The sequence below is a fragment of the Triticum aestivum genome, chromosome 2A, assembly GCF_018294505.1.
Source record: "Triticum aestivum cultivar Chinese Spring chromosome 2A, IWGSC CS RefSeq v2.1, whole genome shotgun sequence".
Classification (NCBI taxonomy): domain Eukaryota; kingdom Viridiplantae; phylum Streptophyta; class Magnoliopsida; order Poales; family Poaceae; genus Triticum; species Triticum aestivum.
Window position 1 is genome coordinate 327,836,906 of NC_057797.1, and position 20,584 is coordinate 327,857,489.

The following is a 20,584-nucleotide window of genomic DNA, read 5'->3' on the forward strand; positions in this document are numbered from 1 at the left end:
GGCGTAGGGGAACGAGGCGGCGGTCGGAGGGGAGGGGAACAAGGCGCCGGTGTGGGGAGGCGGGAGGGAAGCAAGGCGGAGGCGGCGTGGGCGGGGCGACCAAATCGGCCGGCGTCGGAGAAGGCTGAGGAAGGACGAGGACAGCGAGTTTGGTCAGGAGAACGACAAGGACTAAACTGAAAAAATGACATCACGACATGTTTTTTGGGACGGAGGGAGTACTTAACAGATTGAGCCTAAGGTTCTGGAATAAAAATGAAATCTTTCAATGCAACCACATGTCTTGCCCCACGCGGCCATTTGGAAATCAAATCAGGCTTCATTACCTGGGAATCAACTAGTACCGGGCATAAAAATAGATCCTGATGATTCCATTAACTCTAGCGATCAATCTAAGAAAAAGAGTGATATCATATCATTTGATTATTAAGTATAAGAAAGCCTCCGAGGAATTCAACCATGCAAACTGAAATTCAAATGGCTCCACCGCCATTTGATTAGTACCCAGACATTATCCAATGATAGACCAAATACCAATCAGTGGAAGCATCAAAACATCCTTAGCAGTATCCATTAGCACATCATTACATCACACATGCATTCAAATCATATCAGAGCACCTCAGGTTGTTAGAACTTACATTAACAAATAGCATGTTGAAACTAAAGATATGTATTCTCATAACTGAATCTCCATAGGGTCTAAAATTGTATGGATCTTCCAATTGTTATGCAACTGACAAACAACACAATTGTGAAGGCCAATAAAAGCACACAACAAATAGTATCTACTCTCTGCAGATTCATCCACCAGTTTCTTGAGTCACAATGCGACTTATCAGTGAGGGAAGACTTATCCAATTATGCCGCATCACCTGCCCAAAGGCCGAAAGCACGACCAAGCTAATTCAAACTATACACCTAAACTGAAAGATTCAGTGACAGCTAAATAGGGGTTTTTGTGGCTTCTTCCGACAAGACATTTTGCTTGCTTAATGAGGTTATAGCTAGACAACACTAAAGTCTTTTGAGGATTACAATAACGGAACTCTAATTGCCATGGCGGTTACGCTCTTCTTGCACCTTCCAAATGCTGCATCATCAATCATGTAAACTCCACAGCAGCTGGTGCTGCCACTGCAAGCTTCTTGCTACTTGAACTCTTGTCGTCAGTCTTCTTGCCTCCTTCAGTGACTTTGCCAGATGACGATTTTGACCCTGATGCGGAATCAGGCTCGTCATCCTCAACAATAACCTGTACAGGACGCTTGCGACCACGATGCATATGGCGTTCACAATATTTCTCGTTTGGGATTGTTTTTCTCCAGCACCGCCACTTTTTTCCATCTGTTCGCCGGCACCTTCCTGGTTCTGGTTCTGGGCTCTTCCCGAAGTCCAAGCAGAGTGTTGCCAATCCCATCACTGCCCAGTCCAGCAATACAAATCAGTTAGAAAGCCTCAAATAGCTCTGAAAAATAAATGAATAAGAAATGTCCAACTTTTCAGGGGGTTCTTGATCATTCCCATCATTTCAACAGCTATTGCATGTCGTTGGAGCTTTTATTTGCTATAAAACCAACTAGGTATGACATCCAAGGACCTTACTGCACTGCCCTAGATACCGCAATCAACTAATATGAATATTTTCTGATATCTACCAAATATTCAATAAATTCTGACATCAAGGAACATATCAACGATGACACAGATTACAAGGGCATACATGTAGGGTAATTCTGCGCGCCTTCAGAGGATGCACCGGTAACACTCTTCCAGATGGGGAAGACGAGATGGGTAGGCACAGGCACACGGGCAGCCATATACTGGTATACACGAGACTGCTGCTCTAGCTCCTGCAGCTGCATCGCAGTAAATGATGCCCCAGCACCTTCAGGGACAGACGCGAAAAGCGCTCTCATTTCTTCCTGAAGTGCTGCAGTTGCTACCGCTGTCAACCAAACAAATACAAACAAATTAATGGGCTCAAGTAAGTATTATGTGCAGTACAGAAATCTACTCGACACTTACATAGCTCGGCCTTGTACATAAAGACAACAATGACAGCGAAGCAATGGTAAACCCAAAATCTAATGTTTTGTGCATCGTCAGTATTAAGAAAAGCTAGCATAACAATGAATAAATCAGATTTTCCATGCTTAAAGAACCCGACGTCAGATTTGTAGCGGAATCCTGAAAACATACAGTTTCTTGCTAAATTGTAAGTCAATGTACAATGCAAAGGAGTTAAGAACGACAGGAAGCAAAAAAAAAACATGCCTGACAATAAACTGGAAAATAAAAATATCTGACAAACAAGAAACCCCTCAAGCTTTATGTCATTTCTTTCTTCTTAGCAACTAAATAATTCTCTTCAAACAGCCATAAAGAAACAAAAATAAACTAAATCCCAAAATAACTAGCAAAAAAGAAAGGCACCCCTATGTGCGTAGTTAAATGAACAACGTATTATATATATACAGCGTGGAAAACTGAAGAGACACTATTTGTCCTTGTATAACAAAGCATCCTTTGTATAGTTAATTGTTAAATTAAAAATTAGCACCATCCGAAACCAGCTATACTGTTTCTTCTGCAACTATTCCTACGCAAAAACACCATAGAACTTCTATTGTATTATTGCATCTTACAGTTGAACACTACCAACAGTCAGCTAATAGAGCCAAATAACAGCACAGAAAAGTTTCTTGCGTGATTAACGATGGACGGAACAAGTTCTTGCATGCGACCGCCAGAGAAGTACAGGTACCTTCCTCTGGATCCTCGACCAGGACAGGGTCCTCTACCAGGACCAGATCTTTACACCCACTATCTTCCTTCCCAGCGTCGTCGCCGTTCCCCTCTCGATCTGCGCTCTCCTCCACCTCGCCCTCCAATTCTTGACCGGGCTCTTGCCCTACCGCCTGCAGAATCGCCTCCTCCGCCGCCTCCAGGGTGTTCTCGCCGCCGCCGCCGCCGCCTCCAACGGAATTAGCATCCTTCTTGTCCTCCCCTTCCGCCGCCATGGTAGCGAAAGGGCCGCGCAAGAGAAGAGGGCAAAAGGTATCTTTGGGATTGGATCGGGGGGGAGGCCGGCGATACGGAGCTTTCGCTTTGAGGGGGAAGGAGAAGGACGTGACAAAAGATTGGGGGGGGGGGGGGGGTATGTGTGTTATCGGGGACCAAGATAATTGAAATTGTGCCCTTAGTTGTGTCCCACTCGACTGATTTGCCCCTGAATTTGAAAAACTCATGGTCCTACCCAAGTGCGTTTGGTCCCCTTGTGTTTTCGTCCTTCCGTCCCAATTTCGTCCAGTCAAAGGCGTTTGACTGTTAGGGAGACATTTTTCTAGACCATTTTGCCCCTCCTTACAGGTTCAGTGAAAAATCAAAGAAAAAACAAGTTACACTTACATGTGGGACCCAATTAAATACAAAATAAAAGAAGCCTTCCCTCTTCATATCTTCTTCCTACCCAACTCATCCCCGACCTCCATCCTGGCCATGGCGCCCTACGCCCCACCGCTGACTACCAGTCCCTCCCCGACCTCCATCCGGCCGGATCCAGTCCAGCCGATGCCTCCCACGCCGGATCCGCCGTCTTTGTCGCGTCCCCAGGCCTCGCACCAATCCAGGCCTCCCCTGCATCACGTTGCCGCCCCCATGCCCCAGGATCAGTGCCGCCGTTGATCCCTCGATCTGCTTTGTCTTGGTGGCTCCGGCCGATTTGGCTGCAGGAGGCGCGGGCACTCCGGCCACCTACCTCGGCCACCTAGCTGGACGACGACCTTGACGGCATCGCATGATGCAGGGCTCCCGGTGTGGCTGCGAGGCAGAGAGGCAAAGGTGCGGGTGCTCCGGCGACCGGACCAGCGAGGCACTGCGGGGATGTGGATGTGGCCGAGGCAGGGTAGAAGATCCAGCGACGGAGGCGAATTCCAAGGGTGGCGGCAGCGGCGCTCTGCACATCCGAGGGAGAGAGAGGAGTTATGGGAGAGAGAGAACCCATGGGAGAGAGGAAGGAACCGGGCCGGGAGGGCCGGATCTGGGCCATGACAAGCCGATGTGGTGATGGTTGGCTGGGGAAGCACCAAGCTGCGAGGGCAAAAAGGTCCAGGAAAAAGTCCCCCTAGCAGTCAAACGCCTTTGACTAGACGGAATTGGGACAGAAGGGCAAAAACACAAGGGGACCAAACGCACTTGGGCAAGACCATATGTTTTTCAAAATTAGGGGCAAATCAATCGAGTGGGACACAACTAAGGGCACAATTTTAATTATCCCAAAAAAAATTATGGGACCCAAAGTTTTCTTTTTTAGGGACCCAAAGTTGTTATGTGCACCCAGGGCATCTCGGGCATGTGCTTGCATTATTCTTGGATTTATTTTAGGCCTTTTGGCAATGCGTTTTCAGTGGGAGAAAGTGTTCCCATCGACGACGAGGCATCTAAATGATTTCGTAAATCTAAAAATGATATATCGGCTCAGTCTCTCGAAGGAGCTCCTAGGGGTAGGGTGCGCGTTCATATGGGTGAGTGTATGCGCATATGTATGAGCGCTTTTGCATCTGTACTGTGTTAAGAAATAAAGACACGCTATGTGTCCGTGGACACACATATGCGATCCAGCCATCCAAACATTGCACTAAGTAAACCCAAATGTTGCGCCGTGCGTGTGCGTTATCAAGCGCGCTCGAGCGGCCGCACAAGAACCGTCCATCTATTGTAATATCGAGACACGTGGAGAGGTGGACCGACCAAGTGGACAGGAACGAGACAGTGGTTTTTTGTTGCTTCCCCTTGGAAATTTGGGAAGACACGCCCGGTTTTTTTCCAGTCCCCTCATTCCCCTTACCCACTCCCTCTCTGTCCGGCGACAAGAGGGGGAGAGAAATCCACAAATCCCTCATCCATAGAGCTTCACGGCGAGCGTGGCCGAGGTGACAGATTAAGCAGCGGAGAAGGTAACGGACCAACGGAGTGGCGGAGCGGCGGAGGCGGGAGGATTCGAGCAGTTTTGATGGGATAGGAGTCGCGCGCATGGACGGAAGGAGAAGGAAGTGAGGGAAGATGGTGGCTTGCGCGAGGCGAAGGACGACCGAAGAGGAGAGATCCCTCTCCATCAATGATTTGAGGTCAGTTTCTCCGACATTTTTTCGCTCGCACATCACGTGGTTAGTGGGGTTTCTTTGCCGACACCTCGTCGTCATCAACAGCCACGGGAGGACGCAAGGAATGGCGGTGGATGTAGACCACGAAGCAAATCATTTTCATGGGGGTACATGCACCAAATCGAGGCTATGCTCGCGGGGATTTTCAGTTCATAGGTTATTTGGGGGTAGTTGGATTTTCACCAAAGGATCCCAGGCAGTTGGGGTGGTGGTGCTCCAGAGTTTTTCACGGGGGGCTTGATAGAGGCAAGGGTCTCTCGATCTTTCGATGAGATGATAATGTGGAGATGACTTTGATGATCCGACTACAAACATGCACGACGTTGCGCCTTAGCAATCACTAAACCAACTTCAAGAGGTTATTGACCACACTGGAGCACAATCAACCTGACCACGAAGGTCTATTCCTGCAAGCAATCAAAGAGCAAGAAAGAATATGATAAAGCAATCTGAATATTGCAAATATCGATGAAGTATTGATAATGGCCAGGATCCGAAAGCGGTCCTGGTCTGGTCGTTGGACACAAACGAAATACACGAAGTTGCGTTGGCTAACTTTTAACTAAACAAATCCCAAGGAAAAAGCTACTAGATTGATCTACTTATATAGGAGCAAGGGGTGGCGGCCAAGGAGGTGGGAGGACGTCCCAAGGCAGCCTAAAACTAACCCTGGGTCGTACAAGGCCCATGGGCCCAAGTGAGATGATGCAACACTTTTGGACTTGTAGTTTGACTCGAATTCTCCTGCAGAGTCAGATTGTTTCGTCAATATCTCAACGCTCCGGACGAATATGAAGGTGAATCCAATTGGGTTGGAAATAGCACAAAATCTACTTTCCAAGAAAAAAAGAATCACCTAATTCAAAATCCGGATGAAAGAGATCTTGGCATTTTGAGTCAGGTATGTTTGTGCAGTCCAAATCTGAGTCCAGAACATGAGAGACTTGGACTCTATCTTCTCTTGGCCCAAAAATGACATGAGAGGACTTTTTGAACAACACCTAAACTTCTCTTTTTCCCTTATCTTCATATGTGGATTGTAGAAATGTCACATACACCTGCAATTAGGCATGACATAGAAGTCTGTGAAGTATTTTTGTTCTGCATAACATAAATAAATTATTACGACACAAAAGTCTATGAAGTATTTTTGTCCTGCATAACATAAATAAATTATTGCATAGTTTGCATTAGAAATCACCTCACAAATATGCATGTATGCAACATTTTTGGTCGTATTCAAGGTAGGCATATCCTTCTCATCCTCTCCTTCTTGAAAACAAAGCCGTCCTCGGCGAATGTGGACAACAAAAGAGCCAAGGTGTACATGTTATATATGTATATGTCATCCATTTTTACTTCCCTTGGTTGTTGCACATATGACACATGTATACATGAGTAACTTTCATAGTTTATAAAATATAAAGCCAAAATATTATCACAAGAAGTAGAAGGCATGGAAATATTGCAACTCAGTTTGCACATATAAGTGAAGCTCTTATTCATATTAAAAAATTGACAATGTTCATCATTAAACCATCCCAACATTGGTGAATAAACCTTAATTGCATCAAATTTACATGCTACAACATGCTTAAATCAGCAAACATGCAATAAGTCATTTGACACAGAATCATCACCAAGATTAGAGGTCATACCAAAATGATTAAACATTGGTTTTTTTGCATCAACAGTTAATTCAATGGGTCCACTCAAAATTGTTGATATTTCAGTTGTTTGATCACATGACGCATTCATGACAGTAACACGATTATCTAAAATATGTGGGGTGCTCAAATCAACAGGCAACTCAACACATGATGTACACGTGATGCATTCAAGTTAACTAGGCATGCATCATTCTCATGTGAAGTTATATCATCAATACCTTTATTGTTACCTTGTTGCAAATACGTAGCTGATGTAGGTATGAATGATGACAATGTACCATACACTTGAGATGTTGTCACGCTCACAATCTGAGGTGTGGCTGCTCTAGTAGGTACAATGGTGGAGGAACCAACCGATGCTGGTGTGCATGAACTGGAATAGTTGTTGTTGTAGTCAACCATTGCATCCTCCTGTATTTGTCTCTCAAAGGTACAAGCACGGACATACATACTAGTAATGCAACGAGGAATATACAGAAATCTTGTGCGAATATCATGGTTCAAATCACCAAAAAATCTATTCATTATATCTTCCTCAGATTCTTCTATGTCACAATGATGCATATAAGATTTGAACTCTTGGTAGTAAACATGAACATTGTTACTACCTTGTTTTAATTGTTCCAATTTGCAAAGCAATTCATGACGATAGTAAGGAGGAAAAAATTGTTGTCTCATTACAGCTTTCAAATCTTTCCAAGTTGTGGGTTGGTTATCAATGTTTTTCTTACAATGTACACTCCACCATACAGAAGAAAAACCAGTAAATGCACCAGTGGCAGCTCGTACTCTCTCAAGTTCAGAAAAATCATGGTGACTGAAAACTTGTTCTACTTCAAGCTCCCAAGGTAGATAAAAAGAAGGATTAAATCTACCCTCAAATGACGGTAAAGAGATAACCTGACCATGTGCTTGTGTGTGTTATCCCACCTCTCGTGATGGTGAAGATGTATCCGTCGTCCAAGAACATCTATTTCCGAAACCTGTCATGATTAGTAGAAACAAGAAACAAAATCCAAGTATAATGTTCCTATAAACTACTAGGATGTGGTAGTAAAGCACATACAGTAGAGCAAAAATCAATATCTTACAAGTTCTTACCATGAAGTAGGTGACGACAAGCAATCAGCGGTGTCAAATAACTCCAAACATTAAGTAAAGAGATTGCTAGGGGAACACACGTATACACAGTGTAGAAATATGTGGAGCGTGGAAGGCTTAAATATTTGGTAGCAAAATATTAGCAATAATCAATTTAGAGATGCAATATTGAATAAACACTCAACGACGGTATTGTGCTTGTCCTAGGCTAGACCGGACCAGAGACGCGAGCCTAGAACACTAATGTGGTCATGACGTAGCACAACTAGCATCAATAAAGGATATGAAGTAGCTCTGGACAGCAAGATATAAGTAAAGATCACAACGGCGATAAACATAATGGTGAGAAACAACTGCCAAGCAGGATATACCAACAACTCTCCCTCCAACTTTCCTTTGCAAAAGTTTGTGCCAATTTTCTGATAATTTTTCTACAAAATGCTACTGACTCAAACTTTCCAATGCAAAAAGAATTACTAGATTCCAAGTTGATATGAAGAGTCAAAAAGAATTCTAAAACCGGCCTAAAAACTGGAACAAGCTGTGTTTGCGAACTTCGGAGGGTAAAAAGTCCTATTTCGAAGCCAATTTTGAGGTGTGAAATAGCTTCTGCAACTATTCAGAAGTGGCTCATCGCTAGATTTAATTTGAGTACTCGTCGTGCCAAAACAGACTTCGTATGAGGAAGATATGCCTATTTTACTGAACAGTGCGCAAAACAGATTCAAATCTAAATTCAGGTACGAGATTGAGTCTAGATAGATCTGAATTTTGTTTTTTTCTCTTTTTTTCTCACACTTTTTTCTTTTATTTCTCTCCTTTTTCTCTCACTTTATTTTTTACCTTTTTCTCTTTTTTTCTCTCTCCCTCTTTCCAAGACAAACTAGATACGATGCAGATTGGATCAAGCGAAGATGTGAACGACCTCAACTATGATTATGACAACAAACGATGGGTAGCACGTGGTGGAAATTGATGGACGGGGTGGTGGACAGCAGAAGGGATAATAATGTAGCAGCGACGTGACTAATGTGAACAAAACTCGAAACTCTAAACGAGCTAGACACTAAGACCAGCAACTCGACACGACAAGACAATGCAACCGATAATTCAACTATGCAAACAGTGAAAAGAAAATTGCAACGGCTCAGACTGGCTTGGATAAAGGATGAATATATCTAACTTTTTATGGCTTTTTCTTGGACAGTACGTAAGAAAATAAAATCTAATCTACGGATAACTGGAAATTCTCACCGAGCAAACTGAAAACTGATACCACTTGATAGAGGCGAGGGTGTCCCGATCTTTCGATGAGATGATAACTATCGATTTAGTGGAGATTACTTTGATGATCCAACTACAAACATGCACGATGTTGCACCTTAGCAACCGCTAAACCAACTCCGAGAGGTTATTGACCACCACTACAAAAAAACCACTTCCATGATGATATGTGTTTGTCATAGTAGGTCACGTTTTGTGTCATGCATGTACATCCATGACGATTTTATGATAAAATCAAGATAGTCATGCATGTGCTGTCGTAGAAGTGTTCCATAACATTAGCAAAATTATCATCACGGAAGTGTCCACTTCCATGGCGATAAATGGCGCGTCATGGAAGTGCTTTCGTCAAGGGTAACCGACACGTGGCATCCACCGTAACGGGTCGCCCTTAAGCTATCGGGTCCGATTTTGGATCCGATTAACCCATTAACAGCCCGGACAAATAGGGATTTTCTACGTGTAAAATTCTCAATGGCCAAAGGAACCACGTGTCGGCTCACCATAGGGACAGATGTCATCCACTCATTGGACCGGAGGCGCCTATGATACGTCGACACGTGGCACGTCCCAACAGAGGCCCATTCCGGTGAAAAGGCCGACCCATTTGACTTGGTCAAATGGTAGTGGGCCGGCCCACGGAAAACCTGTTAACGGGCTATTCGCATATAGCCCATTTACAACCCGCTAACTCACAATCCGTTACGGCCTATCCGAATTAGGCCTAGTAGCGTCATCTAGGCCGTCCAATATGATTCTAGCCCGTTGTAACTTCCGGGCCATGTATGGCCCATGACGTCTTTCAGCCCATATGAGGCCCTTTGTAACTCTTGGCCCATTTAACGGCCGCCCGTAATGAACATTGTATCGCTTTATACCCATTAACGGCACATTATTCAATTGAGCCATTTCCAGCATGTGTTATCTTTTGGCCTTCTCAGGGCCCATTTATTCTTGGGCTCATTTCCAACATTCGGTTACGTACGGCCCGTTATTGGCCTTTTCTGCTTGTGGGCCAAATTCTGCTCGTGGTTATAGTCGGCCCGTTTGTGGCCCGCCATTGGGCGTTTTCGTAGCGTCATCAAATACGGCCAATTAATGACGGCCCGTTATGGGCAGCCCATGAACGGACGATTCCAACTCTAGCCCATTTTACAGCCCATAATGTGGTCCGTTATTGGCCCATGTTTGGCCAATCAACCATACGACCCGTAGAAGGCCCATTGATGCTACGGCCTATAGAAGGCCCATTGTTTCTACGGCCTGTAGGAGGCCCATGGTCACTACATTAAATATGGAGCCCATGGTTATTGTGGCCTAGTTTTAAAAAATAGGTTATTACGGCCACTAGCAAACCACGGAAAAAGAACTGCACTAACTACAAGCAAACAAATAAACAAGACAACAAGGAAATAAATAAGCAAGCAACTTATGCTTGGCTATCACGACTATTACACATATTACATCCACTGGGCATCAAAGTTCGCCACCAGGGAAAATATAGGGAACAAAGCAGTATATCACATACACAGGTTGTCAAAGTTGGCGACTAGTGCAAATAAACTCCGCAGCAAAACAAGTCCAGAACTGAAACCACTTTAGAAGATCTCAAGAAACAATATCTTGGGTACCCATAATGCTGGCAAGATGCTTAGCAAGCTTATTAACTTTCTCTTGTTTGGCTCTTAAATCTTCTAGCGCTTGATGTTGCACTAGAAAGTATGCATCTGAATTCTGCAGGGATTTCCTCAGTCCTTCGGCTTCATGTCGCAGAACATTTGATCAATTTATTTCAACTTGAAGTTGAGACTCAAGAAGCCGAACGGATTCAGGCAGCGAGTTCGAAGAGCTGGTGCCAGCAGTTGTGGCCAGTAACTCGAATACTACATCAAGATAGGACTTTGGGGTTGTCTCAGTGTCTTCAATATAGGTTTTATCATCTTTCTTGGAGACCAATAGGGATGTCTCACTATCTTGAACCTTATCTGCATTACTTCATTTACCATTGCATAACGGGTTAATCTTCTCCAATATTTTATCCGCATTCTAAAAGAGAAACAAACAGACACATCACAGGTTTACCATGTTGTATATGAAACTCATTTTGGTAAACCAGCTCAGTAGTAGGGTGGACATGATAACAACATGAAACAAACATATATCTATGTAGTATGATCATTGTATGGTCTATATCATTCTAGTTTATGTTGCCAAATCAAGATAGAGATAGTTCAAATCATATCTATTTAAGACAAAGCAACATAAACAGAATATAAGTGTGGGAAACTACACAACAATAACAACACTTGTAATGTGCATGGCATGAAAACATAACTATTTATTCAATTGAAACATAAATCAACATAGAGAAATTTGCAACAGCAAACACATTAAAGAAACAGGTTTAAAACATACCTGTTGCGCCATTGGAGTTTCAGTTGCATCCTTCAAATTTGAAATTAGTTGGTATGAGTAAATACAATGATGCAAGAGTAAAGGAGTATGAACCATAGCTATGGAACCTGATCTGAGAACAATCCTTCTTCTGCTTTAAGCGTTGACTTGGGGTTCAGAGTGGTGGTCCTCGTGTTTTGAGCACTGCAGTTGCCTTACTAATTGCTCGTGTTTGGGTGCTCTTTGGTGGAGACGGTGTTGTGTCAACTAGAACTGGGTTACTATCTGCTGGGGTTGGGGTTAGAAGGGGTGTAGATGGCTCTCTATCCAACTGGGTAGGGGTACAATCTGCATGAGTCTGGGTTATGTGTGGTGGGGCTGGTTCTTGGGCAAGTACAACCATGGTTCTATCTGCATCGACAGGTAGCATGATCATTTCTAAAGACCGTGTTTTTACTCCCATAGATACTGCCATCACCCCCTCCAATTCAAATGGATGATAAAGAAGAAAAGTAATTGAATGCACAAACATTGTAAGATAGACATGTGCAATGGATAGTAGGGAAGAAAACATGGCATGAAATAATTCACATTTATGTTGTCTAACCAAACAGAGTAGCGTGACATAATTCCACATATATGATGGCTAATTAAACAGGATAGCATGACACAATTTCACATGTATGATGGCTAACTAAACAGGACATATGACATACTTCAAAATATGATGACTATGTAAACATGATGACATGATATAACTATACGATGTGTCTATTAAAGTGGTTGGCATGCCACATGCCATCTATGGAAACATGATGGCATGATATAATTCACGGATAGAATGACATAATTCAAAATATGATGACTATATAAACATGATGAGATGATATAACTATATTATGTCTTTAGAAAATGGGTTGGCATGCCATAATTCAGATACATGCTGTCTATGTAAACATCATGGCATGATATAATTCAAATATATGATTTATACTAAGCAAAGTGAGCATAGGGCAATCACATATATGATGTGTCAACTAAGGAGATGGCATTCAATATTGTGTATATGATGTAAAAACTAAGCATTGCAAGACAACATATGCATGATATGAATAATATAACCCTGCCAAGTTTGAGCATACACCTCAGGGGGATAATAGGACTGGTCATCTGCCTCTGAATCCTCCTCTGAGAAGCTATCTGTAACCAGCAAGATATCTGCTTCAGCAGGTAACATTGTCTGCTCTGAAAACCTTGTTTTCACTCCAGATTTCTCCATCACCAATTCAAATGGCTGATGCACAGGAAGAGCAGTTGAATATACAAACATTGTCGACAAATGCAATGAGTAATACAAAAAAGGATGGCATGATATAATTCACATATATGACGCTTCGCTAAACAGCATGGCATTGCATAATTCACATACATAATGCTTTGCAACAAGATAGCATTGCATAATTCACATATATAATGTCTTGCAACAAGATGTCATTGCAAAATGATAGAGGCGAAGGTGTCCGATGCTTCGATGAGACAGTGGCTATCGTTTTCTGTGGGAGTCGACCTTGACGATCCGACTACGAACGTACGAGACGTCGTGCCTTAGCAATCGCTAAAGCAACTTCCGAGGGGTTATTGACCATGCCGGAGCATGATTAACTTGACCATGAGGGTATGTTTCATGTGAGCAAATGAAGAACAAACAAGAAACTGAGATTGCAATCTGGATATTGCGAATATAAGATGAAAGCTTTATTGATCAAGGTGGGGTTCTGTGACATCTTTGTCTAGTCATTGAACACAAACAAAGTACGTGAAGTTGCAGCTATGGCGAACTTTTAATCTAAACAAAACCCAAAGTCTAAACGATGCCCTAAGGGCTGTATATATGGAGGAGAGAGGGGGGAATTTCGTGGCCCTTGGAGGAGGAGTCCGAAACCAACCTCAACTCTTATTTCCCCACACATACGGACTCTAAAAACTGCCTATAATCAAGTATTTCGAAATTACATGGGCCTGGCCCAAAAATAAGGTGACGCAACACCTAGAATAGCCTCTGGACGAAATTTATGAAGTGGCATCTTGTATATTTCGTCCAAGGCTTCATGCACTCTTTATGGTGGCTTCAAAGTCCTGGAATCATCACTTGTAACTCCGTTCTTGTTCCCCTTGCGCATGCCATCATCTCCATGCTTGACCTTGCTCCAAGGTTCATCTTTCTTGTCCAAGCTAGGCCCCAAAACAAATGTATCCAATTTAGGCAGCATCATATTCTCATGAACATTACAATCGTTACCAAGAAACGAAAGTACCTGATAATTCAATTGGCATGCACGAGCTCTAGTAATTGGTCCAGTATGTATAGCAGCAGGGGCTGTGGGTGTAACAATGTTATTGATGTCCTCATCATCCTCCCCTTCTTGAAATGAAGTCGTCCTCGATGAAAGCTTATCTTCCTCACCCAAATAAGGTTTCAAATCTGCAATGTTAAAAGTGGGACTAACCCCAAAATCTGCAGGCAGCTCAAGTTTATATGCATTATCATTTATTTTCTCTAACACCTTAAAAGGACCATCAGCACGTGACATTAGCTTTGATTTGCGCAAATTAGGAAATCTATGTAACATCCCAAATTTTCAATTTGGAATGTTATACATTAGATCATCATTGCATATCATATTTTATTTTGCATTTTGGTTGATCCTAGAAATTTTACGCAACACAAGGACCCACGGAGAGAGTTGGGGATTTCGTTATTTTCATATTTGAGTTCTCTCAAATTTTGAGAATAGGATCATTTGATTTTATTTATTTTATCATCAATTATTTCTATTACAAAAATATGAGAGAGGGAGTAAAATGACTTTCCCAAAATAAAGAAATATTGAGTATTTAATAATAAAATCAAATAAGATTTTATTTCGGAGTTTTTCGGTATTTTATTTGAATTTAGGAAAAAAGTGCGTTTTTCAAAATTGCATTTAGGTCCCAAATAAATGTTCACCTTGTGCGGCTTGATTTTAGAAGCCCGTGAAAATTTATTTCGGAATTTTTGGACACCGTTTAGTATTTCTTTTTATTTTTCTTCCGAGCGTAATTATTTTAAAAAAACGAACCAACCTAACGGGCCGTGTCCGACTAGGACTCTCGCCCGACTAGGCAATATAAGCCGGCCCAGCCCCCGGGAGAAAACCCTAGCCAGCCCTGCCACCCGCGCCGCCGCCCGCCGCGCCGCCGGACGCCGCCGCTGCCGAGGTTCGCCGCCGCCTCGACTTCCGTGCCATCGGTTTTTTTTTTAAATTAGATCGGTTTTTTTAGATTCGGTTTTTTAAATAGATCGGTTTTTCCGGTTTATTTAAATAGCGAGCGTTCGTTCGTTCTAGCGAGCGTTCGTCGTTTTTCTTTTTCTCGGATTAAATCCGCGATTTTTCTGATCGCGATTCCTGATCCGATTTTCTTTTTAGTATAACTTTTCGCTCGTTTATCGGAATCAGGCGATTCAAGCGCCTAGAGTTTCTTCTCGAAACCCTCTATCCGTTTAACCAACTTAAACAAGATTTTTCTACTGTAAAATTTGCCCTAGATCCAGATTTGTAGAACGAAGTTGTTTTCTTTCGCCGTTTGACTTCGTTGCTTTGTTCGATTTGATTCTTTTTGCCAACCGGAGTTCTTAAGTTGAACCTTCTGGTTAGATCTCTTATTTGAGTTTTACCTGTGCATTAGATGAGTACTTATTGTATGCTTGTTTGTTTGTCTACGATAGAATACCCGGAGTGCGCCGCGTGTTACTTCGAATCTCTAGGTTTCGCGGATCATCAGCAAGGCAAGTAACACTTTGATCATACCTTTTCTACTACCCAGTTTTATTGCATTAGATCAATCCTCACACATTGCATGGTTAGGATCTAATTAAATTGTGGGATGGGAAGTAGTTGAGGTAGAACCTATTACCTGTTTATCAAACCTTTGGGAGTTACTTCTACGTTTGCTTATTATGCCATGCTATGCTAGTAGACGTGGATTGGGTGAGAGATATCCATGACAGATGTGAGTTTTGTTAATTAATGGTTTATCTAAGGTGGCAACTTAAACACACATCTGGGTGGATTGAGGCACCTGGGTATTCCAGGACTTGCCTGTTTTCTTTTGGACCGCCACCCAGGCTCAAAGAGATCATGAGACTATTCATACTAGAAACTTCCTTGTGCAGCCACAAGCTATTATGGGCTCTAGCATAGTTGACTAAGTTGTGCGAACTCTTACAGTGGTAGACTAGCAGATGTAGGGGATGTAGGTGGTACGGTCTACCCGATCGTAAGGTGCTAGCGCTTCTGAAAGACTATGTCTCGGTCATCCGTCTTCTCAAACACCATGTAGTGCGAGAAACCAAACGGAGGCGATCGAGTCTTGTGGGGAAAAGTGCGCAAACCTCTGCAGAGTGTAATAAACTAATCATGGTTAGCCGTGTCCCCGGTTATGGACATCTTGAGTATCTAGTACTTGGATTATCATGTGAATATCAACATGTTACTCTAAATTAATTTTGTTGGGTTATGTTTAATGATGATGAGTAATTGGGATTGAGAATGTTGTCAACCATTCTCAATGTTTAACAACTACCATGATAGTTAAATAAATTTTATTCCTTTGAAGTAGGGAAAAATTGGCTTTACGCAAAACTATAACCATAGAGCTTTCCACCAGCCAAATATGCATATAGTATAGCTGTTTCATTCCATTACTCTCTGTGTGTTACCTTGCCAGCATATTCCATGTGCTGACCCGTTTCGGGCTGCAACGTTAATGTTGCAGACTTTTTAGATGACGATTAAGGAGTTTTAGGTCGTGGTTCTATACTCAGTGATGCCGTTGGAGTTGATGGACTCACTTATCTTCCAAGCCTTTCGCTGTTATCGTTATTAGATGGCCTTAAGCCATATTTATTGTAATAAGTTCTCTTTTGAGACACTCGATGTAATAAGTGTGTGATTGCTACTCTGCTATAAATCCTCCGAGTACTGTGTGGTGTCAGCATTACTGATCCAGGGATGACACTGGAGCACAGAGATCAGACTGTTTGAGGTCTGGTCGCTACAGGGATGGTATCAGAGCACACGCTGACTGTAGGACACGACCACTAAGCTAAAAGACCTAGATCACTATTCACTCTCTTCTCTTCTGACCTCTCATCTTTTCTACTCTTTAGGATGGCGGATGCAAGGAACAAGTTCACGCAACCGGATGAAGATACACCCTTTGGACATCGCTTGAAGGAAGTCACTAGATACCTGAACATAGGAGTACCAAGCTTCACCGGAACCTACAACGCCACTTTACCTGAAGAGGAGCGCTGGATGATTCAAGTTCAAGTTCTAGGAAGGACGTTCATGCCAGTCACTGAACCCATAGAGTTTTCTTTTGATGCACCAACTTGGAGTCTAGGACAGAGCATGGCAGCTCACATCGCCATGGGACGCATTGGAGAAGTCTACCACAAGGATCTCAAGGATACTATCTACCAGATTTGTGGGCACCGAGATGAACACTGGGAGATGATCAACACCAGGAAAGATAGATCAATCGCAGCCTTTATCCAGGAGCTAAACCAGCACATTCGATGACAGGAGAACCAGATGTGCGCCGACATGATAGATCTGAAGAAGAACTCAAGGCTACACGTGAAGATTATGAAGAAAAAATTGAAGTATTGGTGGAGAAGAATGACGACCTGATCAAGAAGATTGGAATATTTATGGGAGGCCCTACGCCAGTAGATGAAGACGAAGAACCCAAGGAGATTAGCTCGGAAGACTACATCATCATCGACGACACCGATTCGGAACCAGATAGTAGCGATGATGACTATGTTGATGAAGCTGGAGCAGATATCATGGAGTCTACAACCGAAGAATATTTCTAGTAGACCACCTCATCAATAGTAGTAGTCCACCATGTAAATATAGTACTCCGAGCACTTTTGCGATAGATAGATCGATTGTATGCCCTTGTTTGATTGAATGAAGTGAATTGTTTGATTTTGCCTCATGTGCATATGGGTAGTGTTTTCTCTTTAGACCCCCTCTATTCTTACATCTCATCTTTTTTAAACCCTCAGATGCCTCCAAGACGTGACCCCGGATTTGCCTTTCCACCGGAGCTCACCCAGTTGATCCAGCAGCAGAACACATTGATGCAGTTGCTAGTCCAGAATCAGAATCAAGGGAACAACAACAACAACCCACCACCACCACCACCTATTGATCACTTAGCCCGTTTTCTTAGGATAAATCTGCTGGTGCTTTCCAGTAGCACCGAGCCGATAGTAGCAGATGATTGGCTCCGCAAGACCGCTAGGGAGTTGACCACAGCAGGATGCACAGATGCGGAGAAGGTGAAGTTTGCCGCACATCAGTTAGAAGGACCCACAACATCATGGTGGGAGAATTTCACAGCCACTTTCCCAGTCGACACTGTCAATGGGACCAGTTTCAGCACGCTTTTCGTACTGCACATGTTTCAGCAAGAGCTATGGCCATGAAGAAGCGTGAGTTTCGCAACTTACGCCAAGGAGGACGGACAGTTGGCCAGTATGTGGAGGAATTTAGTAAGTTAGCACGTTATGCCCCAGATGACGTCGCTACGGATGCAGCTAAGTAGGAGAAGTTTCTGGAAGGACTGAATGATGAGTTGAGCATGCAGTTGATGGTAGCAACCTTCAACAACTACCAGGAGTTGGTAGATCGTGCTCTTATGATTGAAGGGAAGCAGCAGCAAATTGAGAATCGCAAGAGGAAGTATGGACAAGGGAAGTACAATTCTGGATCTCAGCAGAAGCCACGTTTTACCCCTAGACCGGGAGGACATTTTAAGCATACCCATGGAGGAGGTAGCTCGCACAATCACAATGGCACTAAGAATGGTAATGGAAATGGAGGAAGCAACAGCTAGAACCGCACCAACCCATCAACCCCAGCCAAGAAGGACCTGAGCCAAGTCACTTGCTTTAAGTGTTTGAAGACCGGACATTATGCCAATGAATGTCCTGAAGGCCAAAATGGCAATGGAAGTTCTGGGAAGAAGCCAAACCCTTTCAACAGGGGACAGGTGAACCACGTTAGCGTGGAGGAGGTTGAAGCTCAGCCCGATGCAGTAATAGGTAAGTTTTTGGTTAAGTCATTTACTGCACTCATTCTTTTTGATACTGGTGCATCGCATTCATACATCTCAAGGGGATTTTTGGATAAGTATAACCTATCAACCCAAGCCCTTAGGTCACCCATGTTAGTAACCTCGCCTGGAGCAGAGTATGTGGCTAGTCTATGGTGTGATCGGTTACCATTAAGGATTGGTAACTATGTTTTTCCCTCAGACCTAATAGTATTGGAATCGCAAGGATTGGATGTGATATTAGGCATGGATTGGTTATCAAAGTATGAAGGTAATATTGAATGCGCTAGTAAGTCAACAATTTTGCTTACCACCCCAGAAGGGAGAAGGATCAAGTATGTATCCCGACATGTGCCGAAGAGGACTCAAGTAAATTGCTTAACAGGAGTTGTGCAGGAGGAAGTACCAGTGGTAAGGGATTTCCCTGAAGTATTTCCAGAGGAGTTGCCAGGCATGCCACCGGATAGAGATATTGAGTTTTTGATTGAGCTATTGCCAGGCACGGGGCCAATATCAAAGAGACCATATAGGATGCCAACAAAGGATTTGGTGGAAATTAAGAAGTAGATTAAGGAGTTACTGGATAAGGGATATATTCGCCCAAGTTCTTCGCCTTGGGGATCGCCAGTACTTCTAGTGGGGAAGAAGGATGGATCGTTAAGGATGGTTGTAGATTATCGGGGATTGAATGAAGTAACGATCAAGAACAAGTACCCACTACCAATGATCAATGATCTGTTTGATCGATTGCAAGGAGCTATGGTATTTTCCAAGATCGATCTGCGATCAGGATACCACCAGTTGAAGATTCGAGAACAGGATATTCCGAAGACAACTTTTACCACCAGGTATGGGCTGTATGAGTATACCATTATGTCATTTGGTCTGACTAACGCACCTGCCTATTTTATGAACATGATGAACAAAGTGTTTATGGAGTTTCTGGATAAGTTCGTCGTAGTGTTCATTGATGATATCCTGGTTTATTCGAAGAATGAGGAGGAGCATAAGGAGCATTTGCGTTTGGTACTTGGAAAGCTCATAGAACATCAATTATATGCCAAGTTCAGCAAATGTGAGTTTTGGTTGAAAGAAGTAGGATTCCTCGGACACGTTATATCTGGAGAAGGTATAGCAGTTGATCCCGCTAAAGTTGATACCGTGACCAAGTGGGAAGCCCCAACCACAGTTGGAGAGATCCAGAGTTTTCTTGGACTCGCAGGATACTACCGGAGATTTATTGAGAATTTCTCAAAGATTGCGAAGCCTATGACTGAGTTGTTGAAGAAGGATACCAAGTTCATATGGACGGAGGAATGTGAGGCTAGTTTCCAGGAGTTGAAGAAACGCTTGGTTACTTCACCAGTGTTGATTTTGCCAGATCAGACCAAAGATTATGAGGTGTATTGCGACGCTTCACGTCGAGGACTTGGAGCAGTGCTTATGAAGGAAGGGAGAGTTGTTTCATATGCCTCAAGACAACTGAAGCCTCATGAGTTGAATTATGCTACGCATGATTTGGAGTTAGCAGCCGTAGTGCATGTTTTGAAAACATGGAGGCATTTCCTCATCGGAAACCATTATGAGGTGTACACGGATCATAAGATCTTGAAGTACATTTTCACACAGAAGGAGTTGAATCTCAGACAAAGGAGATGGTTGGAGCTTATCAAGGATTATGATATGAAATTGCATTATCACCCCGGAAAGGATAATGTAGTAGCTGATGCATTAAGCCGTAAGAGCCATGTCAATACGTTAATGACGGGAGAAATACCCAAGGAGTTAGCAGAAAATCTTC

The 20,584-nt window shown here is 43.1% G+C and overlaps 1 protein-coding gene across 1 annotated transcript; it reads right to left on the reverse strand.

Moving 5' to 3' along the window:
* Positions 1-654: 654 nt before the first annotated feature.
* On the reverse strand, positions 655-3,159 carry LOC123188617 (growth-regulating factor 11). Its single transcript, XM_044600790.1, has 3 exons — positions 2,767-3,159; positions 1,723-1,947; positions 655-1,421 (listed from the first exon to the last, which is right to left on the reverse strand). Exons 1-3 carry the CDS (start codon positions 3,020-3,022, stop codon positions 1,105-1,107), a joined length of 798 nt encoding a protein of 265 aa, XP_044456725.1. The 5' UTR covers positions 3,023-3,159; the 3' UTR covers positions 655-1,104.
* Between the last annotated feature and the right edge of the window lie 17,425 nt (positions 3,160-20,584).

Bases quoted from the DNA above. Each gene is read 5' to 3' on its own strand.
- LOC123188617 (XM_044600790.1), bottom strand. From the start codon at position 3,022: ATGGCGGCGGAAGGGGAGGACAAGAAGGATGCTAATTCCGTTGGAGGC. The intron at 1,948-2,766 runs GTACCTGTACTT...TTTGGTTGACAG, and splicing joins GGTCGAGGATCCAGAGGAAG to CGGTAGCAACTGCAGCACTT. The intron at 1,422-1,722 runs GTATGCCCTTGT...TGGACTGGGCAG, and splicing joins CGCGCAGAATTACCCTACAT to TGATGGGATTGGCAACACTC.